Source organism: Pogona vitticeps, chromosome 1 (assembly GCF_051106095.1).
Source record: "Pogona vitticeps strain Pit_001003342236 chromosome 1, PviZW2.1, whole genome shotgun sequence".
Classification (NCBI taxonomy): Eukaryota; Metazoa; Chordata; class Lepidosauria; order Squamata; family Agamidae; genus Pogona; species Pogona vitticeps.
Window position 1 is genome coordinate 234,733,906 of NC_135783.1, and position 18,912 is coordinate 234,752,817.

The following is an 18,912-nucleotide window of genomic DNA, read 5'->3' on the forward strand; positions in this document are numbered from 1 at the left end:
TGCCATTAACTACTTCGCTTGTGTAATGCATTGTGCAAGGGAAAGATCATTTTACACAGAGATGAGGATCCTTTCCCTCCCTCTCTGGATGGTTTAGACAGAAACATCCACAGTCTCTTACCAATGGCCATGATGGATGGGGCTAATGGAAATTATAGACTACAACATCTGCTGAGCCAACACTTCTCTGCCCTAGCTTCACTGTTCCACCGGACCTTAGGAATGCTTTCTGAAATAGTGGAAACCACAGCCTCTCACATCTGAAAGGAGGATTATAAGTTTACTGGACACAATATAACGTGCCCTACATCGACTGCTCTGGTTGAAGGTCATTTTGCCAATCCACGAAACAACAGAGAGCCACTTTCTGTGCTTGCACTTCTTCCCTGATCACCGCTGTCTCTTGCTGGGAACCCCGCTAGTGCCTTCCCCAACAGCTGTGATGAGCTATCTCCCACTCTCATTAGGTTATATGCAAACAATGATGAAAGGGAACGCAGAGCCGTGTCACGTTGAGCAGTCAAGAAACAAACCTTTGACACAAAGCAGCAGGCAGATAATAAGACTCCGTGGTTGACAACAAATGAGACTACACTTAATTTGCTGTGCAGTGTTCATGTAATTAGATACATTTGGTGCAGGCAAGAAAGTAGACAGCTAGAATATGGCCATGATGAATTGGGGGACCCTCTATCAGGCTCTGATCATATTAATCATAAAGCCAAAGCTTGGTGACTCAATTTCTCTTTGCAATGTATACACTCTTTCTCTTTCATTCACGGAGGAAATACACTACAGTTTTGAAACAGATTTTATTTTTAAAATAAAATGTGATTATTATAGCCATAATCATAAATCATGATTAACGATTATAGAATGATCATAAGAGATATGCAAATCATCTACATGAGGAGTCTTCTAGGACACAGCAGCATTTTCTAGTAGCATATTGCACGATTGTTCCAATAGTACCCAAATGTGCTGTTGAAAGGCAATTCATGATAAATGATAGGACCCACCACTTTTTTGGACTACAGTAATCATATATTGGCCACTGGCCATGATGGCTGGGGTATTGTAGTAAAAAAAAAAAAGTAATATGTTTTATCTCTCTTCGTGATTTAGATCATAGGCAAGGTTTGGAAATATTACTTATGGTTACTGTTAACTCCCAGACCGCCCCATCTGGCTTGGTCATTTTCTCTCCGGCATGGCCCCAAAATACTATCTTTTCTAGGACATGAATGTAACCAGATTCTAGCATTCTTTTTGTGCATCTATCCAGAGACTTTTGGATAGGTCAGTGGTTCAGGCATCTGGCTGTGGAGCCAGAGGTTGGAAGTTCAATTCCCCATTCTACCACTTTGACAGGGACTGGGCACGATGATCCAGAGGGTCCCTTCCAGCTCTGCAGTTCTAAGATTAGCCCCCCCCTTCAAGATATGATGAATGAATTAAGAAATAAGAACAATCAAGAAGGAATGAAGTGTCATACATTCTAGAATCATTCTGATTCTGATGAACTATTGGGGCTCATCAACATCTTATAAAACATCAACTGTGTGGCTGCTATTAAACGGAAAGCCTAATTCTTGTTTTCTTTCAGGTGCTAAATGCCTTGCCAACTAGCATACTGGTGGGTATAATAGCAATACTATGCCTCTAGTATCTGAAGCAGAGTTGTTCCCCCCCCCCCCCAATTTCTGAAGCAAAGTCAGTTGTCCACTTGGCAGCAAGCAACAGCAGTGCCAAGGTTGGGCAACAGTTAGCTGCAATACTTATGTGTCGCCAGAACCATTAAAAAAAGAGGCTTTAGTGGGAATCCATGTGACCATAGGGAATGTAACTAGTCCTTTGGGCCTCATATATTTGGCTTAGGAAGCTGTGAAACAGAGAGAAAAATCTGGACTGAGAATGTGGCTCTGTTCTGCATCCTTTCATGGTTCCAGCTCACTCTTCAAAGAAAGCAGAGGTTGTTGCTAAGGGCAGTTTCCATTCAAGGCAAAAAGGAACTGTGCGAGGATGAGTGTGAAGACCATCCAGAATGGGAATGGGTTTACAGGAAAAGACAAAATACCCAGTCTCTCTGAACTGTGGTCTTAATTCAGATCACATCCATCCCACCCTACTAAGGGTTATTTGGTAAGCAAAAGCAAAACACAGGACAATGGTCGCATTCTTTATGTCACATCTAACTTTGTCTTGAGTTAAGTTCAGTACATTTTTTGATAAACTCCGTTGATGTTGTGCCTTTGACAACAGATTTCCAGAAGGCTAGGCAGGTGCACATAGCTAGTGCTTTCTAATATTTTTAGTCAATAAATAATATTACTCTAATAAACCCAAATTCTCACTGTCTGCCTAGGACGTGCCTGAATAAAAATACAGCCCCTACCAGCAAGCAAAGAGAGGTGGCTACTTCAGGTGGCTGACCTGGGGTGTCACAAAAAAGAAGCAAGTGGCTGACCATTGGATTTAACATTATGTTTCTCTTTCCCTTGAAAGGGAGAGGGGCACATTTTGGTGTTTTGTTTTTGTTTTTGTTTTTGCTTTGGGTAGTATGGACTTTGACCCTATTTACCTCTGTGGTTTGCACTGGGAATAAGGACTTGTCTCTAGAGCTGCCGAGGTCTCCCTCTTGATTATTCAGGGTCTCCATGGGAAAGAACAGTTCTCCTGACCTGTTGTCCTACATTTTGGATCTATAGCAAGTTTGCAAGCTAGTTCTCAACCAGGTTTTCCTGTAAGTACACAGAGGAGCCTGTTCTTATGTTGTTTTCAGTCTGGAATGAGTGAAAGCCATGCTCTCTGACTCTTCCCGTCCCTCCGCACCTTTTGCCAAGGAAGACAGAGGAGGCCTCTTGAGTTCTAACGGCTTCTTGCTGTGGGCTTTCCAGTAGCAAAATAAACTATAAACTTTTATGTCATGGAGGGAAGTATTTTAAGTTAAAAGCAAAATTTGGCTTCTTAACCTTTTGGGGGTGTGATTTTATCTTTATTAAATACTAGACCTGGTTAAATAAAATGTGTGTTTTGATCTGGAAGGGTCTAGGGGTCATCTCACCCCATGTTAATGCCTTTAGCCTTCAACCAGCCTAAATGCTAAGAAAGAGTATAGTAGTCTTTTGCTGAAGTTGGGTAGACCTGTGAGCCCCAGAAGTTCTTTAATTAGAAGCAAAAGCTCATCACATTTATTATTATAGGGGTCTTCCAATTGGAGTAAACGTTCCACCCCTCTTTTCCAGCCTTGGAGTCACAAAATGAGTGGGTAGTTTAACTTTTAAAGGGCACATCTCTTCTTTTTAAGAAAAGCATTTCTGTTTAAGAAATCTTTAAACAATCTTCTTTTTTTTTAAAAAAAATAAGAAATCCACTTCTCTACTAGAGCTTCTGTTCTGTATATTTTGTTTGATTGTTTTGAGTGTTAACTGAAAGCTTCTGATGGGAGGTGCTCATGATTTCAAATGATGAGTGCCATAGGGCTACATTCCACCACTACTTCATTCCTAGAACAAAGTGATAATAAAAATAAACCATACTTTCAGGAGGGATGAAAAGATACAAAAAGCCTTGAAGAAAGGCACTGTATTAAGTGAGATGATAAGTACCTTGTATGGATGGAGAGAAACACTACAGCATCAGTGCAGAACCAAGTACAATGAGGAGAACAAATGCTCTGTCTAGAAAAGGCAATAGTTCTTAAGAACATTGTGTAGTCAGCAATAGACATAGAGACGTTATAGCCAAGACAGAGAGAGAGAGAGAGAGAGAGAGAGAGAGAGAGAGAGAGAGAGAGAGAGAGAGAGAGAGAGAGAGAGAGAGATTTATAACTATAAAGGTAAATGTTCCCCTTGATATTTAGTCCACTCATGTCCGACTCTAGGGGGCGGTGCTCATCCCCATCTCCAAGCCGTAGAGCCAGCGTTTGTCTGTAGACATTTTCCGTGGTCATATGGCCAGTGCGACTTAGACATGGAATGCTGTTACCTTCCCACTGAGGTGGTCCCCATTTATCTACTCGCATTTGAATGCTTTCGAACTGCTAGGTTGGCAGGAGTTTTATATATAACTATAGTCACATTTTATTAATGAATCCTCCTTGACTGGGTATTCTGCTGCAACAATCAACATGTTAGCCATGCAGTGATAAATTTAACAAGGGCTATGCAGGATAGCCAAGGACTCACATTTTGTCCCAGGTGCAGAGCCTGGTATTTTTGGCAACAATGAAACAGTTAATACCCTTTTCAAAGACTTCCACAGCTCCTCATGGCATGAAATTGCCCAGCTGTCAGAACTGTAGACTTGCTTTCATCCCTCACAGCAGTTCCTCTCCTCAAAAAGGGGGATATCCGGAAACAGAGCATTCCGGAGGAGGACGAAGGAGGAGGTAAACCCTGAACTGCACAACTCTTCATTACAGCAGGAGAGTGAACATATTTTTCTCCTCTCTGATTGCAAATGGATTTGGAAAGAGCCAGAACAGTTCCCTGACACTTCTTTCAGAAGACATTTCCTTCTTCTCCAAAGTTTCATCTTCCTCTCTAATGAGTCAGTCTCTATCTAGAATGGCTTGCTGATCAATCACCAAAAATATGAGCCACAGCTATAAATGTGACACAACAGAGAGGGCTTGCAATAGAGATGAAAGACAGTCTAACCTGGATTTGACTGGAGTAGATAGAACAAGCACTCCTACATGCATGCCAAGGTTCTGCAGAAGTATAGAGACATAGGCTGAAGAAGGCACCCATGACAGGCCTCAGTTTCTGGGGAATCTCTCAGGGTCCAACCCCACACTGCACTCTGTGCAGAAGGACAATTGCGCAGGTAGTTTTTACATGCTTGTGGGCTCTTCTTTTTGCAGCCAATTGTGCAACTGGTTGCATGACCAATTGCACCATCAGGGCATCAGAGCATACAACAGGCAGGCCACAAGACAGCACATATCATTTGCACAACTGTACTTCCATGCTCAGAGATTCTGACAGTAGCAGCGAAGTCTCACCTTCTTTGTCTGTTTCTTAGTAAGCATAAGGAGAGTCAAGTTAGACTTCATGCTGGAAAGACTTAAATCACCCATCAGCTATTCCCCCAAATTTCCCTCATGATGGATTAATACCAATACTACTACTACTACTACTACTACTACTACTACTACTACTACTACTACTACTACTACTACTACTACTACTAATAATAATAATAATAATAATAATAATAATAATAAATAAATAAATAAATAAATAAATAAATAAATAAATAAAAAAAAGGGGGTGGGAGCTGATATCAATGGGGCTGCTTCCTTAAAAAAAAACCAGGCCTGTACATGATGAGTTTCTGTTCATGGGGTTTTATTGGCAGATACTGGAGTGGCTTGCCAGTTCCTGCTCCAGGTGGATTGCATTTAGTTAGAACTCTCCACTCTGACCTATCCATCTTGGGTGTCCCTGCACGGCATGGCCCATAGCTTCTCTGAATTGCTCAAGCCCCTTCACCATGACAAGGCAGCAATCCATGAAGGGATTTGACCAAACTCCGGGAGGCAGTGAAAGATAGGAGGGCCTGGTGGGCTCTGGTCCATGGGGTCATAAAGAGTCGGACATGACTTAACGACTAAACAACAACATGATGAGTGGTGAACATGATGGTTGTTTGCACATCCTCAAAAAGGAGGGCAAAAGTGGGTCTTGATCTGCATAAAGTTGCATATACTAATTTACAGGTACAGCTAAAAAAGAGCATGCTGCTTATATACCATCCCATAGTGCTTAAAGCACTTTCTGGGTGGTTTACAATTTAATTATTCAGGCTATACATTGTCTCCCCCCAGCAATCTGGGTATTCAATTTACCAACCTTGGGAGGATGGAAAGCTGAGTGAACCTTGAGCCAGCTACCTGGGATTGAACCTGAGCCGTGAGCAGAGTTTTGGTTGCAGGACTGCAGTTTAACCACTGTGCCATGAGACTCCGGGTGAAAAATTAGAGATGATTTTTATTATGTAAATAGAATTACAATAAATCTCAACAACATGGGAGAGATAATGAATAAAAAACTTGTGTGCCTGTTGAAGTTCTTATCTGGGTTCTGCTATGTGTGGAAGGGCCACTTAAAGTCATCTGATGTCTCTCCTCAATATATTTTATTTAAAGATCAAACAGCATATAGAGGTGCAAACAGAGGACATCTTCAAAAGGAAAACAGGCAGTCCTTTAAATGGAGGATTGTCCTCACTAAAAGACTGCATGTGAGCACACTAGATTGATGAATTAAGTGGAAAAATGGCTGCGGGTGGTGGCGGGGAGGTTTAAATCTCCACCAGCTGTGTACAATGTGAGGCAGATTTGTTCACTGTGTATTCAGTGTAACACATAACTTAGCCCTTAGCTTTCATCAATACGATTTTTTCTTTCTCTCTCTTTCTTAAGGGAAGCAAATGTATGGCTTTCATAGTTGAAAAAGTAGGCTTGCAAAACCTAGAGAGATAGCTGACCAAGACTACAATTGTATGTACATTTATCAAGGAACATAATACTATTGAATTCAGTAGGGCTTATATCTGAGAAAAGACTAACGACTAACAGTGAAATTCAATATCCTTCATGTATTCAGCCTTAAGCCCTCAAGACTGCCTACATCCATCCAACATAATTGTTCTTCATCTCACCAAATCCAGAGTAAAATTTGGAAAACTTTTATTAAAAAGCAGGAACAAAAACAAAACAAAGCAAAAACACAACAACAGAATATATTGTGCATAAAATATATTAATTAGGCACATATGGTCAGGCTGAATAATGCAGGTTATAGAATTCTGCATCTCTTGGAGCAGAATGCTGATTGCCTTTATGAAAAATTGTGGAAGTTTTTTTTTTCAAAGTACAGAATACATGCAGTTTAGCCACAGTGGTGAACCATAAAGTCCATCTTCAAATGGGAATACCTTGTGGGACAACTTTCTTTTGTGTCCTATTGCATTGAAGGTCATTCTCTTTCTCTCAGCCAAATCCACCACTTTCTGAACAACAGGACTGTAGTTCAGCTGCATATAGGTGCATATTTATACATTCCTTTGCTTCCATTAAACTGTGGAAGGAACAAGGAGATACACAGAACAATGAAGGCCTGGCCTTCCTGGTGCCTCTAAATTCAGTGAGGCCCAGCCCATGAGGTCTTACTACCTACAAATATTCATTCTCTTGCAGTACTATGGGCTAGGCACCTTTCTTTCTTAAAGGAAGTAAAACAAAAATGATATTCTTGGTATGCTGTGTCAAATACCTAGAAATAATTTCTTCACATGTATGGTGTGCTTTCTCAACTAAGGATTCTCCACAGAGTGACAGACCTGTTTACACAGCCAAATGACAAGCCATGTACAAAAATATAGACTGCTGTGATTTCTGTAATTTGAGAGTGACCATACTTCCGCCACATGTCCCTGAGGAGACTTGCATAAAGAAAAGATTAATGGTTTCTAGTGAAGCCAGAAATAGAAGGAGTTGGTTATGCTTATGGAAAGGCTGTGCCTGTAACATATATACACTGGAGCAGATTTTGTCCATTCCCCTATCATTAAAATAAAGCACAGGAAGGAGGAGACAAATTTGCAAAAAACTTACCCATGAATAGCATGGATGGAGTGAGGTTCATAATGGTATCTTCCTTCTTGATGACGCATGTCAATTGGCAGAGGAGAATGGAAGGCTGGAAAAATATGCTGCGGAACTGTGGATGACAAAAAAGTGTGTGGGGATTTTTTTAAAAAAATTTAAATCCACACTCTTCTTCATTTTATTACAAACACACACAGAGTTTTCAAAGGCACTAAAGCTCCCTGCCTTTCAGAGCAAGCGCAGAGCCAGACAAGGGGGTCTTTCGTGATAGAGCAGAGCTGGAGTACACCAGAGAAGTGGAATGAATAAATAATCAAAGTCATTTGGAGAAATCCTACATCTTCGACATAAAAGATCTCCAACCGGGTTTTTGACAAAGACAAGCAACCGAGGACTCTTTGAACTCGGAGAGATTATAGGAAGCACCAAGGAATGCTGGGCTCCTGACGCAAATCAGACTCGACAGAGCTTGGTGGAATCTGCGCTTGGTATCATTTCCACCACCAGGAATGGCAGCAAAAGCACCTTTCCCTAAGGTGTATGCGCACACATACACATGGGGAGAGGTAGACGGAGAGAGAAAGAGAGACAGAGAACATGGCGCTTGGAAATATTTATCTAAGGGTGGAAAAGCAAGCAAGGAATAAATTTGAACTCTGTATGGAGAAAGGACTGGCTGGCAAAGGCCTGCGGCTGCGGTTATGAAGAAGGAGACTAAATTGCCCTCACTTGTCATCATCTGTGGCCCTGATTTTATTCATTTGCTTCATCTTCCATAAAGTGCCCTCAGAAGACACAAAACACCATAATTTATGGGAATAACAATCTTTAACATGTAGTACCAATCCCCAAAGTTAACAGTGAGAGAATTCACTAAACTGGACTTTCCTGCAACTATACAAAATGGATAAATTAAAGCCACAATTACTTTTTACTACTGGTGCTTAGCAACATGAATTTGACCAAACTCCGGGAGGCAGTGGAAGATAGGAGGGCCTAGCATGCTCTGGTCCATGGGGTCACGAAGAAGAGTCGGACATGACTAAATGACTAAACAACAGCAATTGGTGCTTAAGAACAGTTCCCTGCAGACTACCTAATGAGGTGTGGTTTGGAGCAAGGATGGAAAGTCTATGGCCTTCCATATGTTGCTCAATTTCTGGAGGGCAACAGGCCCATCATTTCTGATTTAGGAGATCCAGTGCTGGGTAGATATTGGGTCGGTTTAGGTTTTTGAACATATAAGTATTTTGCTCACACATAAGTCTTTCTCAAAAAGAATGGAGGGATGACAGAAACTTGAGTATATAGAAAAAAATATGTGTGTGATGTGTACTGTACTACCATTGCGATTGCATCAACTGCAAAAACTAAGGCATACAACGGAGAACTATAAGATATTTTAACAGCATACTCCTAGCCATATTTCCTCAAAGGCAATTTCCATCTTGTTCAATAGGGCTTACTCCAAGGTAAGCATAACAACCTGTGTGTACTAACTGTCGTTATATCATTAAATTTTTAAAACATCTTTTTCTTGAGTTTACAGAAAATTAGTTGAGATTAATTCTATTGATATATCTGGTAGTACCTTTAAATAAAAATTCAAAGTTCTTTCACTCATTTCAAATACACACCCTTAAGTAAGTCTCCAAAATAAAAGCTTGAAAGGCCCACACTCCAGCTAATATAAGACAGCAGAGTCTCTAGGATGATTTCAATAGCGTTTCATCTGAAAGATTTACGCAGGAATAATTTACAGCCTTGATTTTCTTAAAAACCCTTCCTATTCATGTCAGATGAGCATCTGGCCTTGCATGGCCTATTCCACAAGGAATAAAATATTTTCTGCTTCAGTTGGCTTTGATTATAGCAATGGAACAGTGCTTGGAAGGAACAAGTTATAAATAATCAAGTTACTTATAATTAAAACTCTTTTCTAGTAACAAGTATAGCAAATAAGCGAGGAACAACTATTCATTTTGAGATGTAACTGTAATTTTTAGAACTGCTTTAGTTATGGAGGTGTATCCTCACTAACTCGTAGAGGAAGGATAGCACTGGGTAGAAGTGCTGGCTCATGCTGTTACCTTGTGCTTTGTTGTGGACAGGAGTGTGTTTTGTGCTGCACGTTAGCATCTTGTAACATACAGATGGCTTTCATAAAAGTAAGTAAAAGTACCAATCATGCTGGCTGAGAAATTCTGGGAGTTCTAGACCAAAAATATATTTTTTTCCAAGCTCTGCTTCTTAGTCCAAGATGACTATCCTAGACACTGTCTACACAAGCTATAGAATACAGACACAAAAACTTCCTTTTCAAAATCAGCTGGTTGCCAATGCTTCTGAGAGAGAAAAATAAAAGCCAGAAACCTTGGGGGCGAAAGGATTTAAAGTTCCTTAGCAGGCTTATGCTAAGAAACCTTGTTTGTATTGCTGATCCTAATAGAATGACAGCTTTTCTGCTGCCCGGCCAGTGTTGATATACAGTAGAGTAACTGTGAAACCCCCAAGAAAAGAGGCAGAAAATGGAAGTCAATATGCGTGTATTACGAATTGGATCAACAGCCACACACACCAGCTCTCTCGTTCCTGACTATTCATTAATCTGACCCTGCTCAAAGGGCCTGTGTAGTGGGCACCTCTTAAATAAAGATGCAGCCAGCGACTACCCAAGATGAAAATACAGCATGACCCTATTTGGTCTCAAAGAAAAACAAACTCTCATTCACACTCCAGTTTTACAGCCGCTAAACTTTTCTGTGCCAAGCTCTGCCCTCTTTAATGCCAAGCAAATGAGTGCTTAGCAGTTTTCAGCAGGGAACTTATCTATGAAAGAATAATAATAATAAAAAACAAAACAAACAAAAAACAGAGAATATATGGAGACCAAGCTTTAGCTCCCATTGGATGGCCATTTGAGTGAGTAGTCATAATTTTCCAAACTTTGGAAAGTTACATTTTTTTGGACGGCAACCCTCAAAATCCCAGTAGTTCAAAAATAGCTTTTCCATACTTTGCGTAATTTGAAAACATCCTTCAGAGGCCCTGCGATTAGGGAAGTGAAAACTGTACCATGAGCATACCTAAGGGTGCACTACTCTCTAGGAAAATGGTGGTGCCTGGTATTACCTAACCCATCTGCTGTGTCTTTCAAGGTAAGCTTAGATGTTTAATGTAGAAGTGAGGTTAGGAGCTTGCTTACTAGTCACACAACAATGTGTGAGAGTTGGAAGCCAAGCTGTATCCTGCAAGAGGACTATCCCTGCTAGTAGACAGTGTATCACCAATGCTTTAAGCAGCATTTTTGGGCTGTGAAATTGTTTGTGATATATTTTGTTGCTATTTTATTTTTTCACTGCCAGGGAATGGAAGGGGAGAGGTGGCTTTTCCTGCTCCGTGTGTCCAAATAATCTGGCTGACTTTGGATACTGCATTGTGGACCTTAGGTTGGGTCAGGTATGGAAGACAGAAGAGAACTTGGTCTGGCCTTATTCAGCAAGGCGTCACCTCTTACAAAATCCATACCAGGGGTGTCCCTATATGAGACCATAAAAAATGAGAACATCAGGACAAACTTATTTCAAAACACAGGTCTGTTGATTCACACACACTACGGTCAGGATGTTATTGGGGCAAAGCACACCTCCAACATCTGGTTGCATAAGCAGTTCTACATTGTACCCATTCACCCAGACCTCATAGCATAAAGTGATCCCTGGTTACTGCAAAATGGCTTGGGAGTGCAACAGCACCAGCTGACATACCAGTCAGGCAGAAATTGAGTATCCAAGTACAGTTCTGCCTGCCATGGACTGCCACCAAATGTCATCATTCCCTGCTGTGCTGGCTGGATGCCTCCCACCTCCTGGTCTGCCTGAATATCTGTAGCTATGCCATTGGGGGCACTTCTGGTATTCACTAGCTTCATGGTCTATAGACAGATATACAGAACAGATGAATATACTTTAAAAATGTTTAAAGTGTATGCCTAAACACCTGTGAAGAGGTCATTAGTACCTATTTCACAGGCAGTGATTTGATCTCTGGCATCTCCCATCAAAAAGATTCAGGGACATCATGGGAAAGACCTCTGCCCGAGACCCGGGAAGTAACAAAGTAAAGAATGCTGTATTAGATGGACAAACCAAAAGGTGACTTCCAGTAGGGTCCAAACTATAAATGGAGGTTTACCATGTTTTTCCATGTATAAGACTATACTTTTGTCTAAAATCTTTAGACTAAAAATTGAGGGTCATCTTATACATGGAAGTAAGCTGAGGAGAGAACAAAAACAAGTGGAGGGGAAAGCAGGGATCAAAGTGATCCTGCAGCAATTTGATCCCTTTCCCCCTATACTTGCTAAGCCCCACTTAGAGTTCTTAATTTTGGATTAGAAAAGTGGGGGCGTCTTATACATGGGGGCATCTTATACATGAAAAAATATGGTAATTACTCCATGTTAAAAGTTTATAGTGCAGTGAGTGTTAGCAGTTTGATTCCACAGCATGCCTTATAGGAAAAAAAGCCAATCTGGGTACGTAGTCTTGGGCAACCCACTTGTTTGCAGAGCACCCTTAGAAAAAGGGAATTTGATGGCATACAGTTATTATACACGTTTTATCTGGAAGCAGGCTCCCTTGAAACTATTATAGACTTAAATCCCACGTATCTATTCATAAATACACATGAGGAACCTGTTGTCCATGAGCTGCTGTGGAATTCCAACTCTGATCCCCACTAACCATTGGCCATGCTGGCTGGAGCTGATGCAGAGTTTAGAAACATTAGTGCTAATATTAATGTATAAACATCAGATCAATAAAAAAAGAAAGAAAGTTTTTTAACAATTAAATGCTGCCTGAAAATTACAAAATCAACTTGTTTGGTTAATCACTGTTAATTTGTTATTAATTCATTCATTTTTTTAGTATTTTTTTAAAAATCAATTTAAAATGTTATAAATGGCTAAAACAGGTCCCTGTCAGCTAAAATTACCATACGTGAAGTAACACAGCATGAATTAACACAATTAACACAGAACACTGTTCACAAATAAAAATTGTGTATCATTTATTATATAACATTGGACTTTAATAAAACACATTTTGTTTTATAAATCATATTTTTTATAAAATAAAACTGCAATTGATGAGTCTAATGAACTGGGATCATGAATTAATTTTTAACAAATAATTTCCAAGACCCGGGGCAATGGAAGTTGGAATCTAACATTTTTCTTATTTCTGCAAAGAAGGTAAGAGGTTGAAGCTGGCTTGCGAAATATTGCTCTTTAAAGCAGCAATGTGACTATTGTATCTGACTGCTGAAAAGTCTCTTCTACTTGGCCTTAGTTGTTTGGCAAGATTATTAATATTTTCTGAATTCAAAAGATGCCAGTTTTACTACCTGTAACTTTCCAAGACCATGTAAACATTAGCCTGAAGCAAAGAAGGAATGAACAGTAAGCCAAGTCTGAAGAGGATATGCGTGTACTAGCCATCACGGAATGTGAATAAGTGTCAGAATTGGGCATTTCTGAGGAAGCTGAAGCAGCTACTGGATTTCTAGCAAGGCAGGCATACATTTCAAGACAATTTCCCCTTTGAATAGACAGAACAGGAAAAGCATTTGTGAAACTGCCCTAGGTAGTGTGTCTTTTGTTTCCCTCAGGCTGTTCAAATGCTGAAATTTATTTAAAGATAATAACAGTGAAAGACAAAACAAATTCAAACAGTGACACTTTCACTTCTAGAAAAATTATATATCATGTTTATTATGAAAATTGAGTCACTGTGGGTGTCTGTGCAATTTGACGGACATTTACCTTGAAAGTCTCTGTTAACTCAGTCTGGCACAGATAGGCACCTAGTTGTTATGTGCTATCATCCCGCTTATTGTGACACCATAGTAGGGTTTTTATTGAGGTGTGTGAAACACTAAAGGAGTGGCTTACCATTGTCACTCCCCCTTAAATGTGTTTCTGTAGTTTCACTGTTTCAAAGTGAAAGAAGTATCCTCTTTTTAAAAAAGACAAAAAGTCAACAGACTTTGAATTAAAAATCTGAATTTTAGCACAACAGTGTTTACCTTTAGAGGCAAATGGGATAGAAACAAAGTGGCCAGAATACTCAAGTCCTGTTGCTTAGCATAATGTCGTAAGTCAGAATATACCCATTTGAATCAATGGAACCTACATCGCAGCTGATTGACCAAATTCCCACTGATTCAATAAGCCTACTCTAAGCAACAGAATTTCAGCCATGGTTTCCTTTAAAAAAAAACCTTTTTATCAAAACAAGGGACCAGCAGTGTATGTGTGTCTTAATATAAAACTATTATTTCTGGAAGCTTCTGATTGTCCTTCTTTTAATGAAATAACATTTAAAAAAAGAGAATAAAGTAGCAGTGAGGTTTCTAGTGGCTGCCAAATCCAGAGCAGATGGCATACAGTGCCTACTTCTAATGCATACAGAAGAGAGTTGAAGTCAGTGTAGAGTTTAATCTTGGCATCAGTGACAGGGCACTGCCCTCCAATGCACCTGAGGGCAACAGATTATCTTATGGAATATAAAGAAGGTTTGTGTGCTCCATCCAGGAGCTGCTGTCTTGAGTGGGCTGCGTCACTCTCCATAATGGTAGGGCTGATCCTTGCTTTGGGGCAGGGAAGCCACATGGAACAGGGCCAGGGGTGAAGTCCTTTTATTCACCTGGAGCCCATTCACACGAGTATGAAAGGGGCTATGAGATAGGACAGAATATTTCTAATGCATGTGCTTCTGTTTACCATTACTGGTCCTGGTGTAAATTGTGCCATGCCATGCAAGATTGCACTAGCGTAGCTGTTGAGAGTGTGTGGCCTTTGTTTGCATAGACTTGCTTCAGTAAAAATTGAACACTTCAGTGTCTGACTTAGTGAACTGGCCTCTCCTGCTTCTATCTCTTCAATCCAGAAAAGCATCTTTATTTATTTGCACAGCAAAGGGTGTGTACTCTCTTTTCCAGCCCAGGCCCATCTCAACACAACTGGGTTCCAAAATTGAATGAAATTAACATGAGAAATCAGGGCTATTTCAGTCAGAGAATTACACTGGCTTCCCTGAAATCTGAGCAGCGCTACGGCTTTCTTTGGACTTTTCATGAAGTCCAGGAAATCAACACAGGTTAATCACACCCTTAGATAGTACGCTGCCCCAGTTCTCCCCAGGAGGGAGAAGGAAGATTTCTCTGTGTAGTTTTATGATGTCATCCAAATAATGGCCTTGCTGTTTGAAGCAAGCTGAATGAGCAGGAGAAAAATAGTGTGCTTGAAAGCGCAACCTAACTTAATGCACCGTTAATAATGGACTGGGTGAATCATCAGAGGAGAGAATAGGCAAAGGGTCAGAGAAGGTCTGAGACAAAAGAGGAAGGGGGAAACTAGGTCATAGCAGCATGACAGAGAGCACCCCTTTGGTCCGCCTGTGGGATTCTCTGCCGATGAAATCACACTTAGCATGCTGAATATTTACGTGCTGGGAAAGCCATCTGCAGCGCATGGACACACACACACACACACACACACACACACACACACACACACACACACACACACACACACACACGACCAAGAAAGAACAAGAACGAAGGAAGAAAACGGGTGGGAAAGCACCGGGGGGGGGGGGAGCCAAACTTACAGTAGCGCTGACTTAACCTGTGATCAAAACTCCATTTGGGGCTTAACGTTTAATAGCATTTTACAATAACACGATCTACTTGAAGTTGTTTACAAAATACACCCAGCACAAAATGCAAGCATTTTATTCTGAAGCAGGCAATTATGTGGTTGCTAATTACACTTTGTCTGCACATTTTAAAGCCAGAGGTGAAGGCATAATTCAACCTGTTTAAAAAGTCTCATTCGAATGGTATTGTGAAGCTTTGTCAAAAAGATTCCTCTTCCCCCCTTTTGGGCTGCATCTGAGGCAGACATGGTCCTCCCATCCAAAATTCGGGCAAAACATATGAGCCCACAGGATGCCCCAAACCATGGAAGTGTATTCCATATTTCCAATGCTGCTGTTTATAGAGCATTCTTGCCTCAGTCACAGATAACAAATGGAACTGGAAAAATTACTGTTTTATCTTGGGGATCCCTTCATGGATTGCTGCCCTGTCATGGCGAGGGGGCTTGAGTAACTCAGAGAAGCTATGGGCTATGCCGTGCAGGGCCACCCAAGACGGACAGGTCAGAGTGGAGAGTTCTGACTAAACGCAATCCACCTGGGGTAGGAACCGGCAATTCCACTCCAGTATCTTTGCCAAGAATGCCCCATGATCAGAAACAAAAGGCTAAAAGATATGACGCTGGAAGATGGGGCCCTCAGGTCAAAAGGCGTCCAACATGCGACTGAGGAAGAGCGGAGGACAAGTACAAGTAGCTCCAGAGCTGATGAAGTGGATGGGCCAAAGCCGAAAGGACGCTCAGCTGTGGACGTGCCTGGAAGTGAAAGGAAAGTCCGATGCTGGAAAGAAAAATACTGCATAGGAACCTGGAATGTAAGATCTATGAACCTTGGGAAGCTGGAGGTGGTCAAACAGGAGATGGCAAGAATAAACATCGACATTCTGGGCATCAGTGAACTAAAATGGATGGGAATGGGTGATTTCAACTCAGATGATTATCATGTCTACTATTGTGGGCAAGAATCCCGTAGAAGGAATGGAGTAGCCCTCATAGCCAACAAAAGAGTGGGAAAAGCCGTAATGGGATATAATCTCAAAAATGATAGAATGATGTCAATACGTATCCAAGGCAGACCTTTCAACATCATAATAATCCAAGTTTATGCACCAACCTCCATTGCTGAGGAGACTGAAATTGAACAATTTTATGAAGATAAACAACACCTTCTAGAACTGACACCGAAGAAGGATGTTCTTCTCATTCTGGGGGACTGGAATGCTAAGGTAGGGAGTCAAGAGATAAAAGGAACAACAGGGAAGTTTGGCCTTGGAGTTCAAAACGAAGCAGGGCAAAGGCTAATAGAGTTTTGTCAAGAGAACAAGCTGGTCATCACAAACACCCTTTTCCAACAACACAAGAGGCGACTCTACACATGGAAATCACCAGATGGGCAACATCGAAATCAGATTGACTATATTCTCTGCAGCCAAAGATGGAGAAGCTCTATACAGTCAGCAAAAACAAGACCTGGAGCTGATTGTAGCTCTGATCATCAGCTTCTCGTAGCAAAATTCAAGCTTAAACTGAAGAGAGTAGGAAAAACCACTGGGCCACTCAGGTATAATCTAAACCAAATCCCTTACGAATACACAGTAGAAGTGAAGAACAGATTTAAGGAACTAGATTTGGTGGACAGAGTGCCTGAAGAACTTTGGATAGAGGCTCGTAACATTGTACAGGAGGCAGCAACAAAAACTATCCCAAAGAAAAGGAAATGCAAGAAAGCAAAGTGGCTGTCCAACGAGGCCTTACAAATAGCAGAAAAGAGAAGGGAAACAAAATGCAGGGGAGATAGGGAAAGTTACAGAAAATTGAATGCAGACTTCCAAAGAATAGCAAGTAGAGACAAGAGGGCCTTCTTAAATGAACAATGCAAAGAAATAGAGGAAAATAACAGAAAAGGAAAAACCAGAGATCTGTTCAGAAAAATTGGAGATATTAGAGGAAAATTTTGTGCAAAGATGGACATGATAAAAGACAAAAATGGAAGGGACCTCACAGAAGCAGAAGACATCAAGAAGAGGTGGCAAGAATACACAGAGGGATTATATCAGAAAGTTTTGGATATCCCGGACAACCCAGACAATATAGTTGCTGACCTAGAGCCAGACATCCTGGAGAGTGAGGTCAAGTGGGCCTTAGAAAGCCTGGCTAACAACAAGGCCAGTGGAGGTGATGGCATTCCAGTTGAACTATTTAAAATCTTAAAGGATGATGCTGTTAAGGTGCTACATTCAATATGCCAACAAGTTTGGAAAACTCAACAGTGGCCAGAGGACTGGAAAAGATCAGTCTACATCCCAATTCCAAAGAAGGGCAGTGCCAAAGAATGCTCCAACTACCGGACAATTGCACTCATCTCACACGCCAGCAAGGTTATGCTCAAAATCATACAAGGTAGGCTTCAGCAGTATGTGGACCGAGAACTCCCAGAAGTACAAGTGGGATTCCGAAGGGGCAGGGGAACTCGAGACCAAATTGCCAACATGCGCTGGATTATGGAGAAAGCCAGAGAGTTCCAGAAAAGCATCTACTTCTGCTTCATTGACTATGCAAAAGCCTTTGACTGTGTGGACCACAGCAAACTATGGCAAGTCCTAAAAGAAATGGGCGTGCCTGACCACCTTATCCATCTCCTGAGAAATCTATATGTGGGACAGGAAGCAACAGTTAGAACTGGATATGGAACAACGGATTGGTTCAAAATTGGGAAAGGAGTACGACAAGGCTGTATATTGTCCCCCAGCTTATTTAACTTATATGCAGAATACATCATGCGGAAGGCTGGACTGGAGGAATCCCAAGCTGGAATTAAGATTGCAGGAAGAAATATCAACAACCTCCGATATGCAGATGATACCACTATGATGGCGGAAAGTGAGGAGGAACTAAAGAACCTTGTAATGAGGGTGAAAGAGGAGAGTGCAAAAAACGGTCTGAAACTCAACATCAAAAAAAAACTAAGATCATGGCCACTGGTCCCATCACCTCCTGGGAAATAGAAGGGGAAGATATGGAGGCAGTGACAGATTTTACTTTCTTGGGCTCCATGATCACTGCAGATGGAGACAGCAGCCCCGAAATTAAAAGACGCCTGTTTCTTGGGAGGAAAGCAATGACAAACCTTGACAGCATCTTAAAAAGCAGAGACATCACCTTGCCAACAAAAGTCCGAATAGTCAAAGCTATGGTTTTTCCTATAGTGTTGCATGGAAGTGAGAGCTGGACCATAAAGAAAGCTGACCGCCGAAGAATTGATGCCTTTGAATTGTGGTGCTGGAGGAGACTCTTGAGAGTTCCCTGGACTGCAAAGAGAACAAACCTATCAATTCTAAAGGAAATCAACCCCGAGTGCTCATTGGAAGGACAGATCCTGAAGCTGAGGCTCCAGTACTTTGGCCATCTCATGAGAAGAGAAGACTCCTTGGAAAAGACTTTGATGTTGGGAAAGTGTGAAGGCAAGAGGAGAAGGGGACGACCGAGGATGAGATGGTTGGACAGTGTCATCGAAGCAACCAACATGAATTTGACACAACTCCGGGAGGCGGTGGAAGATAGGAGGGCCTGG

The 18,912-nt window shown here is 41.2% G+C and overlaps 1 protein-coding gene across 2 annotated transcripts in view; it reads right to left on the bottom strand.

Annotated features, from left to right (window-relative positions):
* Window positions 1-18,912, bottom strand: part of GLI2 (GLI family zinc finger 2) — a 284,491-nt gene that overhangs the window by 83,519 nt on the left and 182,060 nt on the right. For both annotated transcript variants that reach the window (XM_072985243.2, XM_078377808.1), the window contains one exon: window positions 7,625-7,730. In XM_072985243.2, coding sequence (XP_072841344.2) covers window positions 7,625-7,730 — 106 coding nt within the window. The remainder of the gene's footprint in view (window positions 1-7,624; window positions 7,731-18,912) is intronic.